Below are 27,162 nucleotides of genomic sequence, written 5' to 3' on the forward strand. Positions count from 1 at the left end.
ACAAACAAGTTTGTTTATATTTACGGGAGATAATGCTGCCCACTTCTTATTTATAATGTCACCTGAAAGTGAGAACAGGCATTCATATGGCACTTTTGTAGCCAGCATAGCAAGGTAATTCTCTGCAGCTTGAGGTCTTCAAACTACAGTTTGAGGACTTCAATAACTCAGACATAGGCTAAGGGTTTGCTACAGGAGTGGATGGGTGAGATTGTGTGGCCTGCGTTGTGCAGGAGGTCAGACTAGATGATCATAATGGTCTCTTCTGACCTCAAAGTCTATGAGTATTTACATGCCAGATATGCTAAACATTCATATGCCCCTTCATACTTTGGCCACCATTCTAGAGGACATGCTTCCATGCTGATGATGCTCATTAAAAAAAATAATGAGTTAATTAAATGTGACTGAACTCCGTGGGGGAGAATTGTCTGTCTCCTGCTCTGTTTTACCCACATTCTGCCATATATTTCATGTTATAAGAGTCTCAGATGATGACCCAGCACATGTTGTTTGTTTTAAGAACACTTTCACTACAGATTTGACAAAATGCAAAGAAGTACCAATGTGAGATTTCTAAAGATAGCTACAGCACTCAACCCAAGGTTTAAGAATCTGAAGTACCTTCCAAAATCTGAGAGGGACGAGATGTGGGCCATGCTTTCAAAAGTCTTAAAAGAGCAACACTCCAATGCGGAAACTACAGAACCCAAATCACCAAAATAGAAAATCAACCTTCTGCTGGTGGCATCTGACTCAGATGATGAAAATGAATGTCCGTCAGTCCGCACTGCTTCGGATTATTATCGAGCAGAACCCATCATCAGCATGTCCTTTGGAATGGTAGTTGAAGCATGAAGGGACATATGAATCTTTAGCGCTTCTTGCAATGTCAGATACAACAGTTCAATGTGAATGCCTTTTCTCACTTTCAGGTGACATTATAAACAAGAAGTGGGCAGTATTATCTCCTTCAAATGTGTAAACAAACTTGTTTGAGCAATTCTCTGAACAAGAAGTAGCACTCAGTGGACTTGTAGGTCTAAAGTTTTACATTGTTTTAATTTTTGATGCAGTTTTTATATGCATAATTCTACATTTGTAAATTCAACTTTCATGATAAAAAGATTGCACTACAGTACTTGTATTAGCTGAATTGAAAAATACTATTTCTTTTGTTTTTTACAATGAAAATATTTGTAATAAAACATAAATATAAAGTGAGCACTGTACACTTTGTATTCTGTGTGGTAATTGAAATCTATATATTTGAAAATGTAGAAAACATCCAAACATCTTTAAATGGTATTCTGTTATTGTTTAACAGTGCGATTAATTGCAATTAATTTTTAAAATCTTTTGACAGACCTATTTTTCACCTGTTTCTTTGGCCTTTCATCAGCTCCAAGAATCTTTGTCAACCTTTTTTGGGGATGATTATTGCCTCCTTCAGAGACGAGGTATCTGCATTTTTCACCACTTGTATGATCTCTCCATCAGATCTCAGTGCAGAGAGAAGGTGATTTTGGGCTCAAGGAGAGAGAGGTTCTTTGACAACATGAGTTTGTGAACAGTTAGGATGAGATTCTTTTATCCCATTCACAAGATTCACCTTGGGGCTAGGCTCTGCTCATTCTTTGAGAGTGTCTTGCTTCTCTTAGAGCAACAAACATCAAGCAGCTACTTCAGACCCTACTGAGATCCAACTACAACAATTTGATAGGCCCTTGGTCTCCTAGTATTCATATACAGTTTGACTCCTGTTTAGATATAGTTAAGTGAGCGATTCTTTACATGTGGCCATTTCACCTGTTTGTTCTGTCAGTGTGGGATCACTTCACCTATTCAGTCCTTCAGTTCATGAAATGGAGCAGATATAGAAACCTGACCAAGGGAAATCTCCGTCTGAAATTCCTGAAGTCAAGATCACTATGAAAGCCTGCCTGGCCAATTTGTGGCACGTGGGTACACTTTCCTGTTAGGAAAAATGGTTCCTCTCTAGAATACAAGAGGAGCGCTGTGGATAAGGGATAAGCCGTAAGATGCCTAGTGACCCTCGCAACTGTGACTTCCATTCTGAGTTAGTTTCTCAGACCCGAAGAAGAGCTCTGTGTAAGCACAAAAGCTTGTCTCTTTCACCAAAAGAAGTTGGTCCAATAAAAGATACTACCTTATCCACCTTATCTCTCCACTCTGAGTGACAGTTGCACAGCTGAAGCTCATGTAACAAAGTAGCACCCTAAACTGTCAGTTGAGAATGGAAGCCTTTTGGACATTTAATTGAGTGAAAAGTTTAAGTGTAGTACTTTCAGCTTGTGAATATATTCATGGGGAAACTCAACATTCAGAACTGTCTCCAAGGAAATGAGAACTGAGCAACAATTTGCAGCAGTTTGTATTCCAGGGTAGGGGATACCACAGACAGAGTTTTCTGTATCAGTAAACAACAAAAATGTGGACTACTTCTGATTCAGAGTCTGGGAGACAAAGCCATGGAAAAACCTGTGTCTTTTGTGTCATAGGAACATAGGAATTATCATACTGGATTAGATCCATGGTCCATCTATTCCAGTATTCTTCCTCCAACAGTTGCCAGCACAGTATGCTTTAGAGGAAGGTGTGATAAACCTCACGATAGGCAGGTATGAGGCAATCAGCCCCCCTGCAGGTGTAATCTAATCCATAATAGTTAGAAATTGGTGTAAACCCTAAAACATAAAGTTTCATCTCCTTTACTAACATACTCTTATAGTTAGCATTAACTATAATAAATCTGGATGTTCTTATCTGTATAAATGTCCCAATCCCTCTTTGAATTTTGTTTAGTTCTTGTCCTCAGCAACGAGTCCTTGGTAATGAGTTCTGCAGTCTAAGTGTTATGTGAGATTGTCAAGGTTCCTTTCCCACTCTGAACTTTAGGGTACAGATGTGGGGACCTGCATGAGAACCTTTAAGCTTAATTACCAGTTTTGATCTGGTTTTGCTGCCACCACCCAAATTATTTAAGAATTATTTGGGAAACTCTGTCTACCTCCCCCCCCACCCCACCCCCCGTCCCAAGAATATCTCCCTCACAAGTACTATAACCCTTCCCTGGGTAGCCTTGAGAGACTCCTCCACCAGTTCCCTGGTGAACACCGATCCAAACCCTTGGATCTTAAAACAAGGAAAAATTAATCAGGTTCTTAAAAAGAAGGCTTTTAATTAAAGAAAGAAAGGTAAAAATTATCTCTGTAAAATCAGGATGGAAAATAACTTTACAGGGTAATTAGATTTAAAGAACCCAGAGGAACCCCCCTAGCCTTAGGTTCAAACAGAGGTAAAATCCCCTCAGCAAAAAGGAACATTTACAAGTTGAGAAAACAAAGATAAAACTAACACGCCTTGCCTGGCTGTTACTTACAAGTTTGAAATATGAGAAACTGGTTCAGAAGATTTGGAGAGCATGGATTGATGTCTGGTCCCTCTTAGTCCCAAGAGCGAACAACCCCAAAACAAAGAACACACAAACACAAGCCTTCCCCCCACCAAGATTTGAAAGTATCTTGTCCCCTTATTGGTCCTTTGGGTCAGGTGTCAGCCAGGTTACCTGAGCTTCTTAACCCTTTACAGGTAAAAGGATTTTGGTGTCTCTGGCCAGGAGGGATTTTATAGTATTGTACACAGGAGGGCTGTTACCCTTCCCTTCATAGTTATGACAGAGATACTATTTCCTTTTATCAATTTTGGTTTTGCCACCTTTCAATTTCATTGGATGTTTCTTTAGTCATATACTATGAGACATGGAGAGCAGATTCTTCTTTGAGTGGTTGCACATGTGCATTCTGCTCTTGGTGTCTCTGCCCAGCGCACAGTCATGGGAAACTTTTTCCCTCATCAGTATCTCTTGGGTAGCTCAAGCACTTCTGCTGCTGCACAGCGCTGCATGCAGGTATAAAGGGCAGAACCACCTCCAGTCCCTGATAGCTTTTTTCTTACTACCTGTAACAGTCATTGGAACGCCTGTCAATTGCTAGAGCAGTTTTCTCTCAAACTTTATGTACATAGTCTAGTTATAGTTAGTTGTTACTGTAGTTAGTAAGTTTTAGTAGTTTAAACATTTTGCTTATATTGTTTTTCCCCATTTTGGGGTTCTGTTGCCAGTACCGAATCATGCCCTGATCACTAGGCTTCAGACCATGTGCTTCCTGCTCAAAGCCTATGCCTGTGAGGAACCTGCACAGCAGTTGTTTCAAGTGCTTGGACAAGGCATATGCGAAGGATTGATGCCAGATTTGACCAGAGGAAGATCTCCACCCCCAAACTCTGTAAAGCAAGGAGAAAGGGAGTTGACTAGAGTGCAAGAGAGAAACAAGCATTCCTCCTCCAAATTAATGCCTAAGACAGCATCACTCATTGACTCTAGTGTCAGAGTGGGCACCGTTGAGTCTGGTTCCAGAAACTACACTGTCAACTTCAGCATCAATGCATCGACCAAATATGATCTCAGTGCCAACTATGCCAGAGTGTGACATTCCCTGAAGGTATTAATCTGGACCAGTGATCTGCTAGGTCACTCCAATCCTTGACTCTGGGAGCCAGCCTTATCCTGCTCTGCTGTGAAAATCCCCACTCCTGGGCTGTTCACACATAGCTTCTAGCATGTAAGCTGCTCCTTGGATTGTGCAACTGAATGACACTGGGCAATATCTCTGGTTTCAGACACAATCCTGGGAACCTCCGTCTTGCAGTGTCCAGTTATGCCCGTTGGATGCTGCAAGCTTATATGAGTTTGTCAATTTAACAAATAAATTGATATGTACCAGGCTTGTTATCCCAAGGGGAGTCTCTGACACGCTTCAAACCAAATGCACTGCTTCAGGTAGAATAAACAAACAGATTTATTAACTACAAAGATAGATTTTAAGTGATTATAAGTCAAAACATAAGTCAGATTTGGTCAAATGAAATAAAAGCAAAACGCATTCTAAGCTGATCTTAACACTTTCAGTGCCCTTACAAACTTAGATGCGTCTCACCACAGACTGGCTGGTTGCTCTTCAGGTTCTCCCCTTTGATCAGCACTTCAGTCACTTGCTGGTAATGGTTTCTGTAGATGTAGGTGGAAGAGAGAGGAAGAGCTTGGCAAACATCTCTCCCTTTTATCATGTTCTTTCTTCCCTCTTGGCTTTGCCCTCCCCCCTTCAGAGTCAGGTGAGCATTACCTCATCGCAGTCCCAAACTGACCAAAGGAAGGAGGGTGGCTTATGCGAGAGTCCAACAGATCCTTTTGTTGCTGCCTAGGCCAGCATCCTTTGTTCCTGTGAGGCTGGGCTGGGTTTGTCCCATACATGCCTTGATGAGATACTCTTAGAGAGTTTTTGCCTGGGCTTATTTTAAGTCATGAAGCACATTTTCAACCTCATAACTATATACATGAAATTACAACCTATAATATTACTGTAACAACAATTACTATAACATCACTATAACAACTGAAGGGTTAAAATCCATGTGCATTTTATAAAACAGCCTGGTATATGGATTGTGCCAGCTCTTTCTCAGACCCAAAGTCCAGAGTCATGAGCCTTCCAAAGACACCCAACATGACAGACTTTGCATTGGACACCACATAATCATTTTACAAGGATGAACATGGGGTTATGTTGGGTGTTCCCCCGAGGTACAGAGAGTCACACAAAGGCATTTGCAGCAGTGAAGAATTTACTCTGCTTCTTGATGCCAGTATTAGCTCCCTTGGTACTGTTAAACACCAGTATTTTTGATGACCCTCACAAAGCCTGCATAGCAGATACTGTCTTACAAAAGCTCCAGCAAATCCTGGGATCAACCCTTTCCTATGTCACCCAGTTCAGACATTAGGTCATAGATGATGCCTGGAATGATACTGAACTCCTCCATCCATTTCGGCTTGCCCTTTGCAAAGAACTAAAAAACAAGCTGGCATGGGTGGATTCCCCCTACCCCATTTTAGAGGCCTTGCTGGGCCTGTGTATCCAGATAGACACCAGGCTGCATGATCAGCAACTGGAACATAGGTTGATGAGCCTACCTATCTCCTTCACTCACCTAAAAGTCAGTTCTCAGGCCCAAGTGAGCTCAGCCTCAATCAAGCCCATACCAACTGACATTGGATGACCCTGCCTATCCCCATATGAATGAGAATGCAGAAGACAGGAGAACCTCTGCTTCTATTATGGAGTCCAGGACATGTAGTATCCAAGTTTCCTGTCAAAACCCTTGCTAAGCTGATGATAGGGAAGAAACTAACTCCACACCCAGTCAGGGACCCGAAGCTGGCTACCATCAGGAAGACACCTCAAAATTATGATAACCTAGAAGTTCCGTCTTGGACCTAAAAACTCCATCCCTGCATGATGGACCACATCTTCCTATGAAATACTGGCACTACCACAATGTCTTTGAAAAACAGAATGCAGACTCACTATCCCTGCATCATGTTTATAATTGTCCTGTCGACTTTAATCTCAGAGCCAACATTCAGTTTGCATGTATATATTCTATGTCTGAATCAGAACTAGCAATATTAAGGGATTAGCTTCAGGAAAACCTAGCTAAAGGCTTTATCCACTGCTCTACCTCCCCCGCAGGCATCCCAGATCTTTTTGTGAAGAAAAAAAGACAGCTCTCTGAAACTCTGTGTAGACTACAGGGCACTGAACCAAATAACTATATGAAATCAGTACCCCTTACTGTTAATCCCAGAGCTCCTGGACTGAGTACAGGTGTTTGCTAAACTGTACATTAGTGGAGGATATAATCTAGTTCAAATCAGGACAGGGGACAAATGGAAGATAGCCTTTAGAACAAGTTATAGACACTTTGAGTATTCGATAATGCCCTTTGGACTTATCGGTTCTCCTGCCACTTTCCAGCACCTGATCAATGACATATTTCAAGATATCCTAGACCAGTTTGTGTTGGCATAGTTAATGATATTCTAATCTATTCCAGTAGTCAAGCAAGCCATGACTACCATGTCCATGAAGTGTGAATGTGATTGTTCCAGCACGGGTTATTTGGAAAACTGGAAAAGTCTGTATTTGACCAATCATCCGTTGAATTTTTGGGGTTCATACTGTCAGAAGGCGGACTACAGATGGACCCTCAGAAGGTATCTGCATTTCAGGATTGGGCTGAACCCTGGAGCATCCAAGACCTCCAGAGGTTCATGGGGTTTGCAAGTTTTACAGTTTATTCCAAACTTTCAAAGGTCACAGCCTCTATAACTGTCATCCTCCACAAATGTGCAAGGTTTCACTGGTCATTAGAGACCCATCAGGCCTTTGAACCACCTGAACATAGCTTTTTCATGTGCCCTAGTGCTGGTCTCCCCTGATCTTAACCAACCCTTTGTCCTTGAGGCTGACACTTCTGATGTAGCCATTGGAGTGATACAAAGAAACAGGGCCCCAGCATGAAATGCATCCATGTGCATGTTTTTCATGAAAACTCATCCCTGTTGAATGCTCCTTGTTCCTGATAACTACCATGCCTCATCCCTGTTCCAACTGCCTACCATGCCTGGTTCCTATTTCCTCACCTTGACCCCTGTTGCTGACTCTGACACCGGCTTGACCCTTGATGGGACTTCTGGCTTTGACCCTTGGCTTTTCAACAACTCTGACACTACTCCTGGCTCCAGCCACTAGGTCAGACAGCCCACGTTACAGCCCCTTATGGTGTCAGTCAAAACCTGTTTTTTCCTTCTTATTTGGCACATTCATTAAATATCTTAATTTCAACACTTTCATGTCCATGTGGCTGTGTTAAGTTCCCTCTATTTTCTGGTAAAGGAAGTTTGTTTTCACACTTTCATATTTTTAGGTTCACAAGTTGGATCTTAAAGCTTCATTTGTCAATCAAAATCTGTGTGGCCAATTGGAAACTGAAGTAAATTTTGGGTCAACTAATGGAACTGCCCTTTGAACCAATGACTACTAACTTATTGGTTTTCTTGTTAGTTTGACAAGTCATTAAATTATTTTTGGACACAAGGAAGTCTTGCAGAAAAACAGATACTTTGTTAAGTTGAAAACACTGGCGAGAGCAAAAGTCTCAAAGTTTCAAAAGCAATAAGCATCTAATGTGTCTTGGCAACACTTGTGGAGTCTTATAAGAAAGGTAGAAAAGCTACTCATATTTGAGCACATTCTACCAGATCTGTTTCCACTTCATGAGCAAGAAAAAATAGAGCTGCGTATGAAGAGATCTGCATTGCAGCTAGTGTTTCTCTCCATACTTTCAAAAGAAAAATGCAGGTTGGACATCTAATTTTTCTCTGAGGTAACCTTTAGTTGGTGGGTTTTATAGACTGCTGACCTTCTTTGATTCATATGTTTCTAACTATTCTCTCTTTTGGGACTTGGACTGCTTGTGAATTTCCAAAAGTTAGAGCCCTGTGAAATTGGGTTATTTATTTATTTTTTTATATTTTTTGACAATGGTGTGTTATCTTGTTTTATCCACCCTGCCCTATCACCCACACTTCCACACCCCATCCCCCCTCTCCTAACCCCCCACAACTTCTGCCTGAGTCCCAGGCACCCCAACTTCAATATCAACAGCCACTCCTCTCTCAGGGGGCCTAGTGCCCAGCCTGGGCTGCATTCCTCCACTCCATTCCATGGGACCGCAGGGAGAACCAGACACCACAATCCCCTTGCCAGGCGGACTCAAAGGAGGCTGAGTGCCTGCTGACACCACCTCCACACTGCAATGGCCCCTTTGCTTGTGTAAGTCATGGTGAATGTGGCTTGCTGTCTCTCACTCTTTGTATTACTTCCGGCTCCTCTTATCGACCTCTACTAGGCCCACACCCTCAGCACTCATTTCACATGTATGTAAGGTGACCAGACAGCAAATGTGAAAAATTGGGATGCGGGTGGTGGGTAATAGGAGCCTATATAAGAAAAAGACTCAAAAATCGAGACTGTCCCTATAAAATCGGGACATCTGGTCACCCTACATGTGTGCAATGCATGCACATGACTCATGTGGGAGCAGCCGTTGGCTGGTGTGCTCCACTTGGCGGAAGCGATCCCATTAGCTCATTCGTTGCACCTCTGGGTGCTGGTAGCTTCACTTGGCTACTGAATCTTCTGAGGGTGATGAGAAGCTTTGTTTTATAATTATTTATTTGTTTTATTTAATTTTTTTTCGTAACTTTTTTCTTTATTTCATGTTATTTCTACCTACGTATAAGGATAAGACAATTGTTTCCTTATCTGTAAATCTGGATTTTTCCTTTCCTTTGTTAATATGCTTGCAGAATATTATAGGTTTTAAGGCAGGGGTTCTCAAACTGGGGGTTGGGACCCCTCAGGGGGTCACAAGGTTATTACATGGGGGGTCGTGAGGTTATTACATGGGGGGTCGTGAGCTCTCAACCTCCACCCCAAACCCTGCTTTGCCTCCATCATTTATAATGATGTTAAATATATTTAAAAGTGCTTTTAATTTATAAGGGGGGTCACACTCAGAGGCTTGCTATGTGAAAGGGGCAGAGCCACCCAGAGGATTCAGGGGGTCTGGGGTCTTTGGCGGCGGGGGGCCCCCACTTCAGCAGTAATTCGGCGGCGGGGGGTCCTTCCGCTCCGGGACCTGCTGCCGAAGTGCCCTGAAGACCCGCAGCGGGGGCCCCCCGCCGCTGAATTACCGCCGAAGACCCAGCACTTTGGCGGTGGGCCCCGCTTTGGCGGTAATTCAGCGGCAGGGGGTTCTTCCGCCCCGGAGCAGAAGGACCCCCCCACTGCTGAAGACCTGGAGTGGAAGAAGCTCCGGGGGCCCCGGCCCCATGAGAGTTTTCCGGGGGCCCCAGAGCGAGTGAAGACCCTGCTCCAGGGGCCCCGAAAAACTCTCGTGGGGGCCCCTGTGGGCCCGGGGCCTGGGGCAAATTTCCCTCCCCCCCCCGCGGCTGCCTTGGAAAGGGGTCACCAGTAAAAAAGGTTTGAGAGCCACTGCTTTAAGGGTTAGAATTCTACTGATCTTGCAGTAGAGTTCTCTAGGGTGACAACATGTCCCGTTTTGGCTGGAGCAGTTCCTTTTTTAAGCCTTGTTCTGGGCGTTCCAACTTTTTTTTCCAAAAGGAGGCATTTGTCCCTGTCATAAATATACAGCTAAGGGTAGCATAAAATCCCTCTTTACCCTGTAAAGGGTTTATTCCTCTTTTACCTGTAAAGGGTTAAGAAGCTCAGATAACCTGGGGGCACCTGACCAAAAGGACCAATAAGGGGAGAAATGCACCCACCACCTTCCAGAAACTTGTAGATGGTCTCCTGGTGGGACTGGGAGAATCTGCAGTAGCCTACCGTGATGATGTGGCCATTTTTTCTGATTCATGGGCAGAACACCTGGAGTATCTGCAAAAAGTCTTCGAAAGCATAAGGGAGGCAGGACTAACTGTTAAGGCTAAAAAGTGTCAAACAGGCCTAAACAGAGTGACTTACCTTGGAAACCAGGTGGGTCAAGAACTATCAACCCCCTACAGGCCAAAGTGAATGATATCCAAAAGTGGCCTGTCCCAAAGTCAAAGGAACAGGTCCAATCCTTCTTAGGCTTGGCTGGATATTACAGGCGATTTGTACCGCACTACAGCCAAATCGTCGCCCCACTGACAGACCTAACCAAAAAGAAACAGCCAAATGCAGTTCAGTGGACTGAAGAATTCAGAAGGCCTTTAACCAGCTTAAAGCAACACTCATGTCTGACCCTGTGCTAAGGACCCCGGACTTTGACAAACCTTTCCTAGTAACCACAGATGCGTCTCAGCATAGTGTGGGAGCAGTTTTAGTGCAGGAAAGACTGGATCAAGAATTCCATCCTGTCTTGTTTCTCAGCAAAAAATTGTCTGAGAGGGAAAGCCACTGGTCAATCAGTGAAAAGGAATGTTACGCCATTGTATATGCACTGGAGAAGCTACACCCATATGTTTGGGGACGGCGTTTCCACCTGCAAACCGACCATGCTGTGCTGAAGTGGCCTCATATCATCAGGGACAATAACAAAAAAACTTCTTCGGTGGAGTTTAGCTCTCCAAGATTTTGATTTGAAATACAACACATTTCAGGAGCTTCTAACAAAGTGGCTGATGCACTCTCCTGTGAACATTTCCCACAATCAACTGGTTACAATCGTCCTTGAAATGTGGGAAATTTTGTTAGTTTTTACATAATCAGTAGTATATCTAAAGGTGCATGTGTCTTATTAATTCTGTTTTCTCCTAGAGCTCCAGGAAGAAATCACAGCCAGTGTGGAGCAGGCTGTCCAGCACTGTCTATGATTTGGGGGGCGTGGCATAAACATACAGCTATGGGTAGCGTAAAATCCCTCTTTACCCTGTAAAGGGTTAATTCCTCTTTTACCTGTAAAGGGTTAAGAAGCTCAGATAACTTGGGGGCACCTGACCAAAAGGATCAATAAGGGGAGAAGATACTTTCAAATCTGTGGGGGAAGGTTTTTTGTCTGTGTCTCTTGGAGCCAGCCAGGAAACAGGGCAGGAGAAAATACATGTCCCTAGCTATATCTGGACTAAGCATCTAGCCTTGCAGAAATAGTAAGTAATAGCAGAAAAGAAATGCATTAGATTACCTTTTGTTTTAGCTTGTGAATTTTCCCTGTGTGAAGGGGGGAGGTTTATCCCTGTTTTTTTAACTTTAAAGTTTTGCCTAGAGGGGAAATCCTCTGTGTTTTTGAGTCTTTTGTTATTCTGCAAAGTACTTACCATCCTGATTTTACAGAGATGATTCTTTTACCTTTTCTTTAATTAAAATTCTTCTTTCAAGAACCTGATTGATTTTTCATTGTTCTTAAGATCCAAGGGTTTGGGTCTGTGTTCACCTGTACTAGTTGGTGAGGATATTATTCTCAAGCCTCCCTAGGAAAGGGAGTGTAGGGGTTTGGGGAGATATTTGGGGAAGGTAGGGCTCCAAGTGGCCCTCCCTGAATGTTTGGTTAAATCACTTGGTGGCGGCAGCAATACTAAGGCAAGGAAGGAATTTGTGCCTTGGGGAAGTTTTAACCTAAGCTGGTAAAAATAAGCGTAGGGGGGTCTTGCATGCGGGTCCCCATATCTGTACCCCAGAATTCAGAGTGGGGAAGGAACCATGACAGTCCCGTTTGCTCTTGCTGACTTGAACAGTTGGCAAGAGCAAACAGGAGAAATGCCCACTTATGGCAAAGAAAGTGGGGTGCAGTGTGGAGGGGGTAAACAGAGATGCCAGCCCCCCCCAGGGGGAAGGTAGTGCTGGAGGTGGGGTAGCTGGAGGGGATTCCAGCATGCAGGGCCCATGCAGAGTTAGGGGAGGGATAGCTCAGTGGTTTGAGCATTGGCCTGCTAAACCCAGGGTTGTAAATTCAATCCTTGAGGAGGCCACTTAGGGATCTGGGGCAAAAATTGGTCCTGCTAGTGAAGGTAGGGGGCTGGACTCGATGACCTTTCGAGGTCCCTTCCAGTTCTAGGAGATTGGTATAGCTCCAATTATTACCTTTAGGGTTCTAGCCACCGGGGCAATAGCCTTGTGTGAGGGAGGGGGGGGGCACAGGGTTCCAGCAACTGGGCAACAGCAATGGGGGGGGCCTTTGGGCAAGTGGCTTGGGGGTCCCATTTTCTCTTTGGAAAATATGGTCACCCTAAGTTCTAGGCATTGCCTTTGCTGTTATCTGTGAGCATGGCTACCCAAAAGGCAGTTCCAGAACAGTGTCTTTCCTGTTATGAAAAGGCAAATGTGCAGGTAAAGATAAATTAACTGAAACTAAACTTAAAATTAATTTTAACAAATTGCCTTTTTGACTCCTTGAAAAGTCATGTTACAGAGCCTAGAAAAGCAGCCCTCTAGACTAGATTCTGTATTTCCTTCAACCATGGTGGAAATGCAAAGTTTTCATCTATATGGACTCCCTTCCTATACTGAGATAGAAATCTAGTATAGACACTAGCTGGTTGCCTCTCTCTCCCCGCTTTTTGACTAGAATCTTGAAGTAATTCTTTACTCACTGATGAGTTTGCTGTCTGTCTATTCCTCTGACAAGAAATTTCCCGTCAGCTAGTTTAAATCTTCCTGTCTCAAACTGAACTCTGAAGTCCATTTTACAGCAACTAGAAACCCTCCCTGACTTCCCTGGACATAGAATCATAGGACTGGAAGGGATCTTGAAAGGTCATCTAGTCCAGTCCCCTGCACATGCTCTGGTCCCAATCTAAGTCCTGACAATTAAATTATAAACTATCAGTCATGAGTGTCTTTCTGTTCATATGTTGTTACACCATGCTGTTCACCATGGTATCTCAGCACCTGGTTGGGAATATATGCCCAGGTTCAGGGTTTTTCTGCATATTGGGACAAGCTGGGGTTTATATCTTCATAAAAGTCCCCTCCTGTCCCACTTCTCAGCTTCTAGAAGTTCTGCTTGACCTTTAACACTTCTGATGCTGCTCCTAACTACTAAAAGAGGTAGTATTCAGGTTTCAGCCATCTAGAAATCAGTCAGTCTTCTAAATGCTAAATTAAGCTTGTTAACATAACAAAATTTAATTGAATAACTAGCACACTACTAAGTCAAATTCTTTATTTATTCTCCAGTTAAACAAGCTGCAAGATCTTCATCCATTGCCTAAGATAATTTTAGAATACCGACAGGTGAGTTCATTTTTCATAAAGAACATATTTGCATTGAAAGCAAGAATTAACTGAACAAAAATATAGCTTTACTACGCCACTTGTCTGAGAATCTTTTGGCTAGCATATGATTTCACGTATTTCTTTAATTAGTCTTCATATTTCTGCATCAGTAGGTAAATTCTTGGTATGAGTTCAAAAATAAGTTTGGTTTGCACTAGATTTTTTGCAGTTAACAATTGAAGCCACATATTTTTTGTTAAATGTTTGTTGCACAATTTTAGAAAACTTCACTAACAAAATTGGTTTGGTGATACAGTGCACTGCCAATGAGAAAATCTGGACCAAGAAAAGACCTTGAGATTGTAAGGGACTAGATCAGTGGACTTTTTGATATGTTGATATTTCTTATTTTTACAATAGTCTGCTGACAATCCATCACAGCATTAGTATAGTCTGCCCATTTTGGTTAACAGTTGGGTTTTCAATGGATGTATTTTCAGAGTAAAACTAAAAATCAGTCTTTGGCTTCCTTGTGTCATCCTTTGTTTCTGCATCTCTCAGCGTCAAACTCTGAAACTTTCACACTGCAACACCTGCATAGCCAGATAGAGCCAAATATTCAACACCATTAAAGTCGGTGTATTGAGCCACTATTGAATGTCTGTCATCTTCTCTATTAAAAATGTTTTGCAGTATCTACACATTTTCTATAGTTGTAAATGGGTTGAAGAGTATGAGTTTCCACTTGAAAAGCTCTTAGAATTTAGATAACTATATAACTGTATAACTATATATATATATATAAGTACTAAACTCTTTTTCTAATTTAGGTTCACAAGATAAAGTCAACCTATGTGGATGGACTACTTTCATGTATGAAAAAGGTAAGAATGTAAAAAAGCTCCTCCTGTAAATTTGTGTATGTCTATATAAGATGGTTTGAAATAATTCTGAAGTTTTTTAAAATTATAACAGTTATTAAAAATATAACCCTTCTTTCTACTTATATGGAAATATTGATTGTGTGTGTGTGTATATATATATATATATATATATATATATATATATATATATATAAATAAGCTTTAGAGTAAAATTTCATTTTCACATATTGACTTCTGCAGCAACGTATCACATGCTTTTATATTTGGATTTTTTTTTTACTTGACTAAAGGGATTTATTTCATCTACATGGAATCAGACAGGAACTGTGACTGGCAGACTTTCAGCCAAGCATCCTGTAAGTGAGTCTTTTAGAAGCCTTTTTCATTCAAAGAAAGTGTGGTGAAAATGCATTTCATTGTAAGCCATGTCCAATAGAGGGCTCCACATCAGCTAAATGGAAATATACACGCTATTTACATAATTTTGCTTCATGCTGTTTAATATGCATGAAAAATTCCAAACTAGTTTTCCTTTGGCTATCAGAGGGATCAAAGAACTAGTAATTGCAATATTGTATGTAGATGGGAGATAGGAACAAAATATTTTGTTAAATGCGTATTGCACTTTAGACAGAGATTACATTAAATAATATTGACAACTACTTTTAGAACAGAGTATAATATTCATTGCTTAGCTTTTAGGTTACCTAAAAGAGACAGATATTACAAATCCTCTGTTCTGAGCCATGTAGCCTCTGGTTCCTGACATTGTTAGAGCAATTAGTGAAGACTTTTGACCTGAGGTACAACCATTGTGCTCTGCAAGGACAGCAAATCACACCCACACCTTGCCTTTAAACCCAATGCATAAGACGATACTTTTTCTTTGAATTTCTGTCTCATTAATTTTGTTTTGTTTCAGTATCTTTATATTTATTCTATTTATTTTTTCTTTTCTTTTTAATTTTATACCGTAATTCTTTACTCCTTGTAGCTAGAGCCATAGATTGCCTGATCACGTCCACTTTATAAACTCCTGTTTTCAGTTGCTACTAATTTTCCAAAACTTTCATCTTTTTGGATTGAAATTCTGAGGCCTGGTCTCTGCTTCAGACTTTTTTATTTAAAAAGCTTAAGTAAAATTAATCTGCCATTTGTTTAGATTGCAAAGAGTGACTGGATTTGACTTTTGAGTCTGACATGTATTTGGTTTGTGACATCGGTCAAGTTACATAATCTCCCTTTCTCATTTGTGAAATGACAGTATTAAGGGGCGTTGGGATCTTTCTACTGAATAGGTCAGCCTGCCATTGAGCCAGTATCTGCATCCTTCTGGGGCTTGCATGTCTTAGATCATGTCAACTTCACTGGGTCAATAAATGATATACCAAAAATAAATATGTATCAGATCTTATCAGTATGAATGTTTAAAATTAATTAAATTTTGCTATCTGTTTCTGATATTATAGTGTACATGTACAGCAAAAAGGAGAAAAGGTTGAACCTGGTTAAATGTATTTAAAATAATGTGCCACAATTATTGCTAATAGCTTTGGGGAATGTAAAGATTAAAGAATGAGGGAACTAAGGCAGAAACCTAAAGAGAGATCAGCACTTAGCACATATATTTAAGATGTGCTAATTGTTCTTACTTTTCTTCTACTAATGCAAGTGGGTCTGTATTTCATTTTACATTGAAACCTAACTGGTTTTCTAACCTAATTATGGATATCTTGAATTACTAAATCATATTAAATGTGATTACTTCTTATGACATTGATGGGACCACTTAACTACCTAGATGTCTTTTAATAAATAAAACTAATTTGATTTCTGTTCATGCCTTTTTTCAGGCAGGGGAACATGTTTGCTTATAAGTGCACTGTATATATGAAGTTTTTAAAATGTTTTCAGTATGACTTCTGTAACATTACAAAGTCTCTTGTGCATGTTTCTTGCACGCCATTGTATTTTTAGACATTTTCATTCTCAGCATTTGATAACATACCATATAAATTGGCTGTGGGTATGTGGCAAACAGTAGAAGGTTATGCATTTTTAACCTGAGTTCTTCAAAGTATATAAATGGAGGGACAGTAGGAGAAAATAGTGTTTTTACACTACAGCATTCAAAATTATCTTCATTTTTGTTATTTACATTTTACTTTGGTTTATAAATGTTTGTGAAAAAGCACGTATGTCTGACATACTGAAGTCAGACAAATTAACTAGCAGAATCTTAAAAGGTTCTTGGTTATTCTGTCTGTGACGCAGTATAGTTCAACTAAACATAACATTTTTCTTTTGTATTTCACAGTAAACTGATACTTGCATCGTAGTATGTATTAACACTATGACCAGAATTTCCAGAAGGACTGAGCACCCAGAAATGGGGCCAGAATTTCAAAAAACACTCTGCTGCCCTTTAGGCACCTAAATAACAACCAGCACCCTGCAACTCTTATTGAAAATATTGAAATGATGGTCCCATTTGTTGGTGATGAGTACTTTTGAAAATCTAGCCAATATCTTCTCTCCTGATTCTAATAAACAAGACAAAAATTTTCCTATAGTTTCCATAAATATACAACTAAATATTTTTGCAATGATCATCAGCTTCTGTTTTCATTGTTATACAAAAATATTGAAGGGACGACCATACAGGGTTTAATTTTGACCAGGATCTCGCAATGTGTTCCCTTATGTGAGGTTAGTCTTACTGCACTACCACCATGTTCTTATCAACTGTGCAAATTGCACCATTAGTTATGCCTGCAAACTATGGGTTTAAAGAAGGCTGAGTTTTAAAAATCTGATCCATTTGTGTTTTCTGTGTTAAGGGTATAAGGCATAAAAGAAACTGATGGGCATTTTGTGTCTCATGTTCGCATCTCCCATCATGTGCATTCTTGAGATTATCACAAAACATTAGTCAGGACTGCACGGCATCTTTAATACTTCAACAAGGAACAAGGATACACTCCTTTGTTTTTCAGGTCAAGTCTAGGATTCCAAGCCCTCCCTCCCCCCCAAAAACCCCAACACCTCACTAAAAAAGTATGGAGTAACCACGTAATGAAGAATTTACTTGCCTGCATCGTCTCTGAATGGTTTGTGGTTTGTCAGACACACTACCAGTTCACGGTGCTCCCGTTCAGCCTAGTGACAGTACCAAAAGTATTTACAAAGTTCATGGCAGTAGTCACAGCCTACCTCAGATGTCAAGGTATCCAGATCTATCCCTATCTCGGTGACTGGCTCATCAAGGGCTGCTCCAAAGAGCAGGTGCACAGTGCAGTGTCGTGACATTGTGAGTCACTTGTCAAGCTCTGGACCTGTTGATAAACGAACAAAAATCAACATTGGTCCCTCTTCAGAGGATAGAGTGCATAGGAGCTGTCCTCAACTCCATGCAAGCCAGAGCATTTTTATCACAGGCCAGGTTCAGGGCAATGTCAGATCTGATCTCCCAAGTCACCGCACACCTGCTTACCACAGCTCGGGTCTGCCTCAGACTCCTAGGACACATGGCTGCGTGCACCTATGTCATCCGGCACGCAAGGCTGTGGCTAAGGCCCCTTCAAATATGTCTGTTGTCAATCTGTTCCCCAGCCAGACACCTTTTGGACAGGCTCTTCACAATCCTGCCCCAGGTACTCATCTCCCTCCAATGGTGGTCCAACCCAGATCCGGTATCGGAAGGTGTTCCGTTTGCAATTCCTCAGCTCACAGTATCTCTGATGTTGGATGAGTACAACCTCAGTTGGGGTGTGCACCTCGGTGCTCCCAAAACTCAGGCTATGATTGTGAGAGTTGTTGCTTCACATAAATGTGAGACAGCTAAAGGCCAGCTGCATGGCTTGCGAGGTATTCCTTCCCCATCTGTCTGGTCGCGTGATGCAGGTGCTGACAGACAACACGGCCTCCATGTTCTATGTCAACAGACATGGGGGAGCCCGCCCATCAGCCCTTTGCCAGGAAGCCCTTTGCCTGTGGGACTTCTGCATCCACATGCGATCTACCGGGAAGCCTCCCATCTCCCCAGTGTTCGGAACACACCGGCGGATTACCTCAGCAGGTCCTTCTCTGACCACCAGTGGTCCCTCCACTTGGAGGTCATCAGGGTGTTCTTCCAGAGGTGGGGAGCTCCCCAAGTGGACCTGTTCATCACCAGGCATAACAGAAAATGCCACCAGTTATGCTCTCTGCAAGGCCTTGACAGCGGCCCACTATCCAATGCCTTTCTCCTGTCGTGGTTGGGCACTCTGATGTATGCCTTCCTGCCAATCCCTCTGATCAGCAGGGTCCTTTCCAAGATTAAGAAGGACAAGGCATGGGTCATTATGATCTCCCCGGCCTGACCTCATCAGCATTGGTTCGTGACGCTCATGGACTTGGCCACAGCAACAACATGGCTTCTTACCAACCATCCGGACCTGCTCTCTCAGGATCACGGGTGGTTGCTGCACCCAAATCTCACCTCTCTCCACCTCACGGTGTGGATGCTGGGTGGCTGAACTCTGAGGAGCAGGCATGCTCCAGTCAGGTCCACCAGGTTCTTCTGGAAAGCAGAAAGCCCTCCACTAGGGCTACCTACCTCACAAAGTGGAAGCGCTTCTCCTGCTGGGCATCAGAGTGGAATAATTTTCTGGTCAGCGTGTCTCTGCAATCCATCCTGGATTACCTCCTGCATTTAAAGGACCAAGACCTTGCCTTTTCATTGATCAAGGTGCACTCGATGGCCATATCGGCCTTCCACCCTCACATCCAAGGTAGATCGGTATTCTCACATGAGATGACAATCAGGCTCCTGAAGGGCCTCGAGAGACTGTTTCCTCCAGTCTGGGATCCAGTTCCTCCAGTCTGGGATCCTGGTCCTTTCCATGCTCACTGGTCCTCCTTTCGAGCCTCTGGCCTCTTACTCTTTCTCGCACCTGTCATGGAAGGTCATATTCCTTGTAGCTATTACCTCGGCAAGGCAAGACTCTGATATTAAGGCTCTTATGTCAGAGCCCCTGGACACGGTGTTCTACAAGGATAAAGTCCAATGGCGTCCCTATCTTGCCTTCCTGCCAAAGGTGGTGTTGCAATTCCATGTCAACCAGGACATCTTCCTCCCAATTTTATGTCCAAAGCCCCACACGTCCAACGAGGAAAGGCATCTACACACCCTAGACATCTGGCATGCCCTGGCTTTCTACCTTGTGCTTACTAAGCCTTTCCACAGATCCCCAGAATTTCACCTACACTGTTACAAACATTTCACAGTGATATCAATGACCAAACTATATATTACATGTCACCTTTTAAATAAATATTATGACACCAGCATGTGAGGTGTAGTGAGTATATCAGAATTTACAAGAGTTGCTGAATACAGTGTTGTTGTAGCCATGCGAGTCCCAGGGTATTAGAGAGACAAGGTGGGTGAGGTAACATCTTTTATTGGGCCAACTTCTGTTGGTGAGAGAGACACGCTTTGGAGCTACACAGAGCTCTTCCTTAGGTTTGGGAAAGGTACTCAGAGTATCAAAGCTAAATACAAGATAGAGCAGATAGTTTAGTATAAGTAGTTAATACATATTCTGAGGGACTATTCAAGGTGAAGTGGCCCATTAACATTCCTGTAGTTATAGGACAAAAACGGGGGTTAGGGGTTACAGATTGTTGTAATAAGCCATAAATCCAGTGTCTTTATTAACACCATAATTTTTAGTGTCTAGCAAGGTTATGAATTCAAGCTCCCAGGCTCATCTTTTGAAAGTGTTGTGCAGTTTTCCTTTGAGGATGAGGGCTGATAGGTCAACTATAGAGTGATTTGCTTTGTGAAAAGTGTTCACCCACAGGTGACAGAGTGTTTGTCTTTTATCATTTTCCAGTGTGAATTCATTTGAGAGCATAGTGGCTGTCTAGTTTCACCCTCATAGTTGTATATTGGGGCATTTAATGCATTGGATGGAGGTACACCACATATTGTGATAGGCAAGTGTAGGACCCATGAATCTTAAAAGGTTTGTTGTGGGGGGCATTGATCATTGTAGCAAGGGCCAGAGTTACACCTTATGAACCCCTAGGCACAGCATCTTCAGCGCCCCCCTCCCCACCTACAGCTGACCTTCGTATTGCATACAGTTTTAGAGAGGTAAGGCGCCCCTAGAATGCCAGCGCCCCTACCCACATGCCTACTGTGCCTAATTGGAAATCTGGCTCTGGTTGTAGATGTTTTGCATCTGTTGTTTCTGGCAGCATCTGGTGCCACTTTGAGTTGGTGTGTCCTGGTCTGTGGGGAACTTGCTTCTGATGATGAGGTAGGAGTGATTGGACAGTTGTTTGAAGGCCAGAAGAGGGGTTCAGGAAAGATTTTTTTTTAAGATGGGGTCCCCATCGAGTATGGGTTGTAGCTGTTTGATGATCCCCTGTATGGGTTCAAGTGTGGGGTGGTAGGTGACAATTAGGGATGTGTGGGTTTTATTTCTATATTGAAGCAGGTTCTCTTGGGGTATTTTTTGGTGGTCCATTCCATGTTACAATCTACTTCTCTGGTGGAGTGTCCTTGTTTGGTGATGGTGGTTTTGAGTGTGTTTAAGGTGTATATCCCAGACTTTCTCCTCAGGGCATATTCTGTGGTATTTGAGTGCCTGGCTGTAGATAACAGATTTCTTGGTTTGTTTTGGGGTGGGTACTAGATCTATGAAGGTAGGTGTGGTGATCCGTGGGTTTCTTGTATATAGTTGTCTGCAGAGTTTCATAGTGAAGTAACTCCCCCAGAGCAAAAAAAAGATGTTAAAAGGTTTATAAAACATGACCCATGAGGACAGGTTAAAACCTGGGCATGTTTAGTCTTGGAAAAGAGTGAAGGGGAGACCTGATAAGTCTTCAAATGTGTTTAGGACCATTATAAAGAGAACAGTGATTAGCTGTTATTTATGTCCATTGAAGATGGGACAAGAAGTAATCAGCTTAATCTTCATCAAGAGAGATTTAGGTTAGATATTAGGAAAAACTGTCTGTCTATAAGGAATAGGTTACAAAGGGCAAACACTTGTCAGGGATAGGCTAGGTAGACTTGGCCCTGTTTCAGTGTGGGGCGGGAGATGGACTAGATGAACTCTCAAGGTCCCTTTTCAAGCCCTACATTTCTGTGATTTTGTGACTTTCTACTAGCCCTCTCCCCGGCAGCTCCACAACCCACAAATATTTCTTTTTGGCCTTGAGTGAACTAGACTTTAAACTGAATAGATCAGCATGCTCGACAGTCAGTGCATGTGACTTTGTTTTTTTTGTTTCATGCAGTAGTGCTCACATTATTCCCCCCCATGACCCAGTTTAGTTAAACTTTGTTTCTTCTATTTTTCCTCAATGCTGGTGTTTCTGGAGTTTGATTTCTTCACCTGTATTATAAATATACAGTGCATAGCTGATTCATTTCTCACTAGCAACAGAAACTGATGTATAGTAATATAGCACATCTTTAAACAAGAGTGCATTTTGGAACTGTGATTTCTTTCTCTAGGCATTATAAATGTTTATTTACACCTGGATGACTGAATACATTTTGTATGTGTGAAAGCTAAAAATAAACACTTTAACTCTTCAGTTAAATTGCTTTATTATAGTACCATACCTTTTCTAGTTATCCTCTTTTCATTCTGATGCAGATTAATCTATGTTTATTATAAATAGAGCTAATGAGGTTCCCTTTTCTGAGTATATTTTTATAGCTAAATAAATTCTTTTCTTGAATGAATACATATGTTAGAATCTTACCTTCCATTTCTTCATGCTGCTGTTTTTAGTTCTTTTGCTGCTAATCTTCTTATTAAATGTGCTGACTACATTCCTAAATTAACAGTGAAATAAAAATTCACTTGCTATTATCTCAATCTATCATAAGATATGACTTTCAGCCTAATAACATTTATAGCAAAAGAAAGTCATAACAGATGTTAGGAAGATTTCAGTATGGAATGGCATATTAATTGCAATAGGGATATACAAGTACCTTGCTTTTTATTAAAGCGATAGATAGCAACTATCATGTATCACTATTGCAATGATTCTGTAAAACAGATGCAGCTTTGATAACTACTTGTGAAAGGTTGTATGATTAGTTTTTCCATGTTCCCTTGTTTTTTTCTTTTTCTTGTGTCTTTTCATGTTCAGGATGGAGAACATGGCAGTGTTCTGAAAATCTACAAATATATTTCAAATTATTTACTGTTTTGGACAAGGGGGATCTAGTGGACATAGTGTACTTAGATTTCCAGAAAGCCTTTGACTAGGTCCCTCACCAAAGGCTCTTACATAAATTAAGCTGTCATGGGATAAGAGGGAAGATCCTTTCATGGATTGAGAACTGGTTAAAAGACAGGGAACAAAGGGTAGGAATAAATGGTAAATTTTCAGAATGGAGAGGGGTAACTAGTGGTGTTCCCCAAGGGTCAGTCCTAGGCCCAATCCTATTCAACTTATTCATAAATGATCTGGAGAAAGGGGTAAAAAGTGAGAGGGCAAAGTTTGCAGATTATACTAAACCGCTCAAGATAGTTAAGACCAAAGCATACTGTGAAGAACTTCAAAAAGATCTCACAAAACTAAGTGATTGGGCAACAAAATGGCAAATGAAATTTGATGTGGATAAATGTAAAGTAATACACATTGGAAAAAGTAACCCCAACTATATATGCAATATGATGGGTGCTAATTTAGCTACAACTAATCAGGAAAAAGATCTTGAAGTCATCATGAATAGTTCTCTGAAGACATCCATGCAGTGTGCAGCGGCAGTCAAAAAAGCAAACAGGATGTTAGGAATCATTAAAAAGGGGATAGAGAATAAGATGGAGAATATCTTATTGCCCTTATATAAATCCATGGTACGCCCACATCTTGAATACTGCATACAGATGTGGTCTCATCTCAAAAAAGATATACTGGCATTAGAAAAGGTTCAGAGAAGGGCAACTAAAATGATTAGGGGTTTGGAACAGGTCCCATATGAGGAGAGATTAAAGAGGCTAGGACTTTTCAGCTTGGAAAAGAGGAGACTAAGGGAGGGATATAATAGAGGTATATAAAATCATGAGTGATGTGGAGAAAGTGAATAAGGAAAAGTTATTTATTTGTTCCCATAATATAAGAACTAGGAGCCACCAAATGAAATTAATGGGCAGCAGGTTTAAAACAAATAAAAGGAAGTTATTTGCACAGTGCAGAGTCAACTTGTGGACCTCCTTGCCTGAGGAGGTTGTGAAGGCTAGGACTATAACAGCGTTTAAAAGAGAACTGGATAAATTCATGGAGGTTAAGTCCATTAACGGCTATTAGCCAGGATGGGTAAGGAATGGGTAAGAGAGTGGTGATAGATGGCAGGAGAGAGATTGGTGCAGGGCAGCATGGCCTAGCAGCCAAAGTCTATAAAGCAGCCCTTTGGCGCAGGGTAGCATGGGCTAGCGGACAGAGTCTATAGTGTTGGGGCGCCCCTTATGGGGTGTGGCAACCTTGGTAGGGGGGCCTGGGCCCAACCGACTCCACTGGGCCCCGACCCAGGGCCCTAACAGTGGCGTAGCAGCTTGCCACTCTCTCAGCGGGGGCGGGGGGGAGGTCCTACCGAAACATGCTGAGTTTCCCTGGGTAGGAGGTACCACTCCGTCACCCTCCCTGGGTCACTTCCTACCAGAGTCTGTGTTGGGATTTCCCATGAGATGTCGGGTCCTCTGTGTTCGGCAGGGCCAGTCGACTCCAAGATTTCCTCCAGTCGCTGGGTGTAAGCAAGCCATGGACGGCTTCGATTCCCAGTGCAGTGAGAGGCTGTGGCTGGCCCTCCACAGGAGCTTCCCAGGCAGGTCCTTCCCCTGCGGCCTCCCAATCAGCCCAGGCTAAGGCTCCCAGCCCCATCCCTCTCCAAGCTCTGGATTTTAACCTTTTTCAGGCCAGGAGCGCGTGACCACCCCGCTACACGCCCCCCCCTCAAGATCACCACCCCTGGGGGTAGCGGGGGGGTCTCTTGGCCTGGACCAGTCGCTCATGCGCCTCCAGAGCTGCCCGCTTCTTTTCAGACTCCTCCAGCTGTTTCCACAAGTGGACCTCCTCATCCACGATGGGCTGGCCACATATTCTTTAGCAAGGTCCACACCACTCGCTTTGGCCTTGCAGAGGGCCCGCTCTGCAGCCTCCAGCCACGCATGCAGGTCAAACTCCCTCAGGCCCTCTTCCTTCAGGGTCTGGGTGCCTACTGCGACCTGATCCACTATCGCATGGGTCCTGGCCTCTTGCGGGGACCACTCTGTTCCAGTCTCCTTGTCCGCCATCCCCTGTGGGTGGCTCCCAGGCAGGTGGTCTGCCCTCTCTGCAGCAGCTACCTGGCCGGACCTTGACTCCTTTGGGTTCTCAGGCCCCTCCACTGGAGTTTTCCCTCCTCCAAGGGGGCAGTTCCTTTTTATGTGGTCCCATTCATAGCAGCCAAAGCAGGCTCGCCACCCCATTACTGCCTTGGGCCCTGGCTTACTCTGTTGGTACTTCTCAGGGCCAGCCCTGCTTGGGTTGCCCTGGGTAGTGCTCCTCGGCGCAGGGCACTCCCTGCATAGGTGCCCCCACCGCCCACAGGTCCAACACCTTCCTTGCCTCCTGACTTCCCTCGCCAGGTGGCTTCTCGTAGGGGCTTCTCCCTTCCCTCATCCTGGGTGAGGCTCCCTGCCCCCATCGGGACAAGTTACCCTCACATGTCCATGCCACCCACAGGTGTAACATGCCCGGCGCCCTGTCCCGGGCCTCCTGGCCCCAGCGCTGGGCTTCTCCCACCAGTCCTGGTGGTCTTTTGGGAACTCCATCCGCAGGAGTTTCCCCAGGGCCCGCTGCTCCTCTGTCAGCTGCCCCAATTGTGCCTGCAAGGCCCATTGAGCCTCCCACTGTCTCTGCTGAGTCTCCCCGAGCTCTTCCATAAGTCTCTCAAGCCTTTCAGGCTGTCGGACTGCCCCTTTCCTCAGGGGACCAGACCCTGGAGCCCAGCCTGGAACAGCACAGGAACCCTCGACGAAGAACACCTCCGCATAACCCGGCTCCATTATCCCCTTGCTTCTCTCAGGCAATAGTTCACAGTCCTTGCCCTGGCCCCTTGTGCCAGGGGTGGACTGCTTCTGCCCACATTCTCCACCACATGTGATGGTCCACGCCCCTAGGATCAGGGCAGTGTGGCCTATCGGTAACAGTCTATAAAGCAGCCCTTTGGTGCAGGGCAGCGCAGCCTAGCGGCCAGAGTCTGTAGTGTTGGGGCACCCCTTATGGGGTGTGGCAGCCCCGGTAGGGGGGCCCGGGCCCAACCAACTCCACCGGGCCCCAGCCCAGAGCCCTAACAGTGGTGTAGCAGCTTGCCACTGACTCAGTGGGGGGGAAGAGGTCCTACCGAAACATGCTGAGTTTCCGCGGGTGAGAGGTACCACTCTGTCACCCTCCCTGGGTCACTTCCTACCAGAGTCTGTGTTGGGATTTCCCATGAGATGTCGGGTCCTCTGTGTTCGGCAGGGCCAGTCGTCTCCAAGATTTCCTCCAGTCGTCGGGGAGCAGGTGGGCTGTGGACGGCTTCGATTCCTGCTGCAGTGAGAGGCTGTGGCTGGCCTGCCACAGGAGCTTCCCAGGCAGGTCCTTCCCCTGTGGCCTCCCAATCAGCCCAGCCTAAGGCTCCCAGGGCTGGCTTTTAACCCCTTTCAGGCCAGGAATGGGTGACCACCCTGCTACAGGGTGAATTTTGCCTAGTGAATTTTGCAAGGTCTGATTTATTGGAATTTGATAAAGAGTTTATTAAAGATGCCAATGTAAATGACACAGAGCAAGATGATGACCTTCTGTAGAAAGCATAAGGGAGGCTATCTGCACTAATGCCCCAACAGAGAAAACAGGGATAGGTTCTTTATGTAGGAGGGTAGAGTGTACACAGAAGCCACAGTCGGGAAGAATACATGGCCTGGGGCCAATTTGAGCCAATTTATAGTGCCCAAAAGGGATCGTGCAGAGCTGCTACAATTAATGCACAATTGCCCATTTGCAGGTCACTTGAGAATAGGGAGAACTTATGAGGCTTAAGAAAAATTTCTGTTGGCTCCATATTCAGGAGTTAAGTATTGTAAAACTTATGATTTATGTCAGAAGTGGAAGAAACCAACAGTTACCACAAGGCTCTGTTGCAGCCTTTACCTGTGATTAAAGAAGCATTTACAGGGTTGACACGGATATAATTTCCTAGGCTATCCAAAACTGGGAAAAGATGTATATTATTTGTCAATTTTGCTGCCAGATATCCAGAGGCAGTCATCTGGCAAATGTGGAAGTTGAGACTGTTGCAGATGTACTGTTCTCTATATTCAGCAGGGTGGGCTTTCCAAAGGAAATCCTATCAGATAGAGGGTCAAACTTTATGTCCCTGAATATTGAGTGAATTGTGGAAGAACTGTGGGATTAAACAGTTAAAGTCTGCTCCTTACCACCCAGAGACAAACAGGTTCAATGGAGTTCTTAAGTCCATGCTAAGAATGTATGTGGACAGAAAAGTTGGAGATTTGGAAAAGTGAACTGCAGGTTCTTATGGCTGAATCTGCTATAGTACCTTTCATAAGGATGAAATGCGTTTTTAAATCTTATCTGAA

At 43.3% G+C, this 27,162-nt stretch overlaps 1 protein-coding gene across 3 annotated transcripts in view; it reads left to right on the forward strand.

Annotated features, from left to right (window-relative positions):
• The window catches only part of POLN (DNA polymerase nu), a 258,875-nt gene that overhangs the window by 99,302 nt on the left and 132,411 nt on the right, over positions 1 to 27,162 (forward strand). For all 3 annotated transcript variants that reach the window (XM_045017374.1, XM_045017372.1, XM_045017373.1), the window contains 3 exons: positions 13,602 to 13,658; positions 14,471 to 14,524; positions 14,815 to 14,880. In XM_045017374.1, coding sequence (XP_044873309.1) covers positions 13,602 to 13,658; positions 14,471 to 14,524; positions 14,815 to 14,880 — 177 coding nt within the window. The remainder of the gene's footprint in view (positions 1 to 13,601; positions 13,659 to 14,470; positions 14,525 to 14,814; positions 14,881 to 27,162) is intronic.

This window comes from Mauremys mutica, chromosome 5 (genome assembly GCF_020497125.1).
Source record: "Mauremys mutica isolate MM-2020 ecotype Southern chromosome 5, ASM2049712v1, whole genome shotgun sequence".
NCBI classification, from domain to species: Eukaryota; Metazoa; Chordata; order Testudines; family Geoemydidae; genus Mauremys; species Mauremys mutica.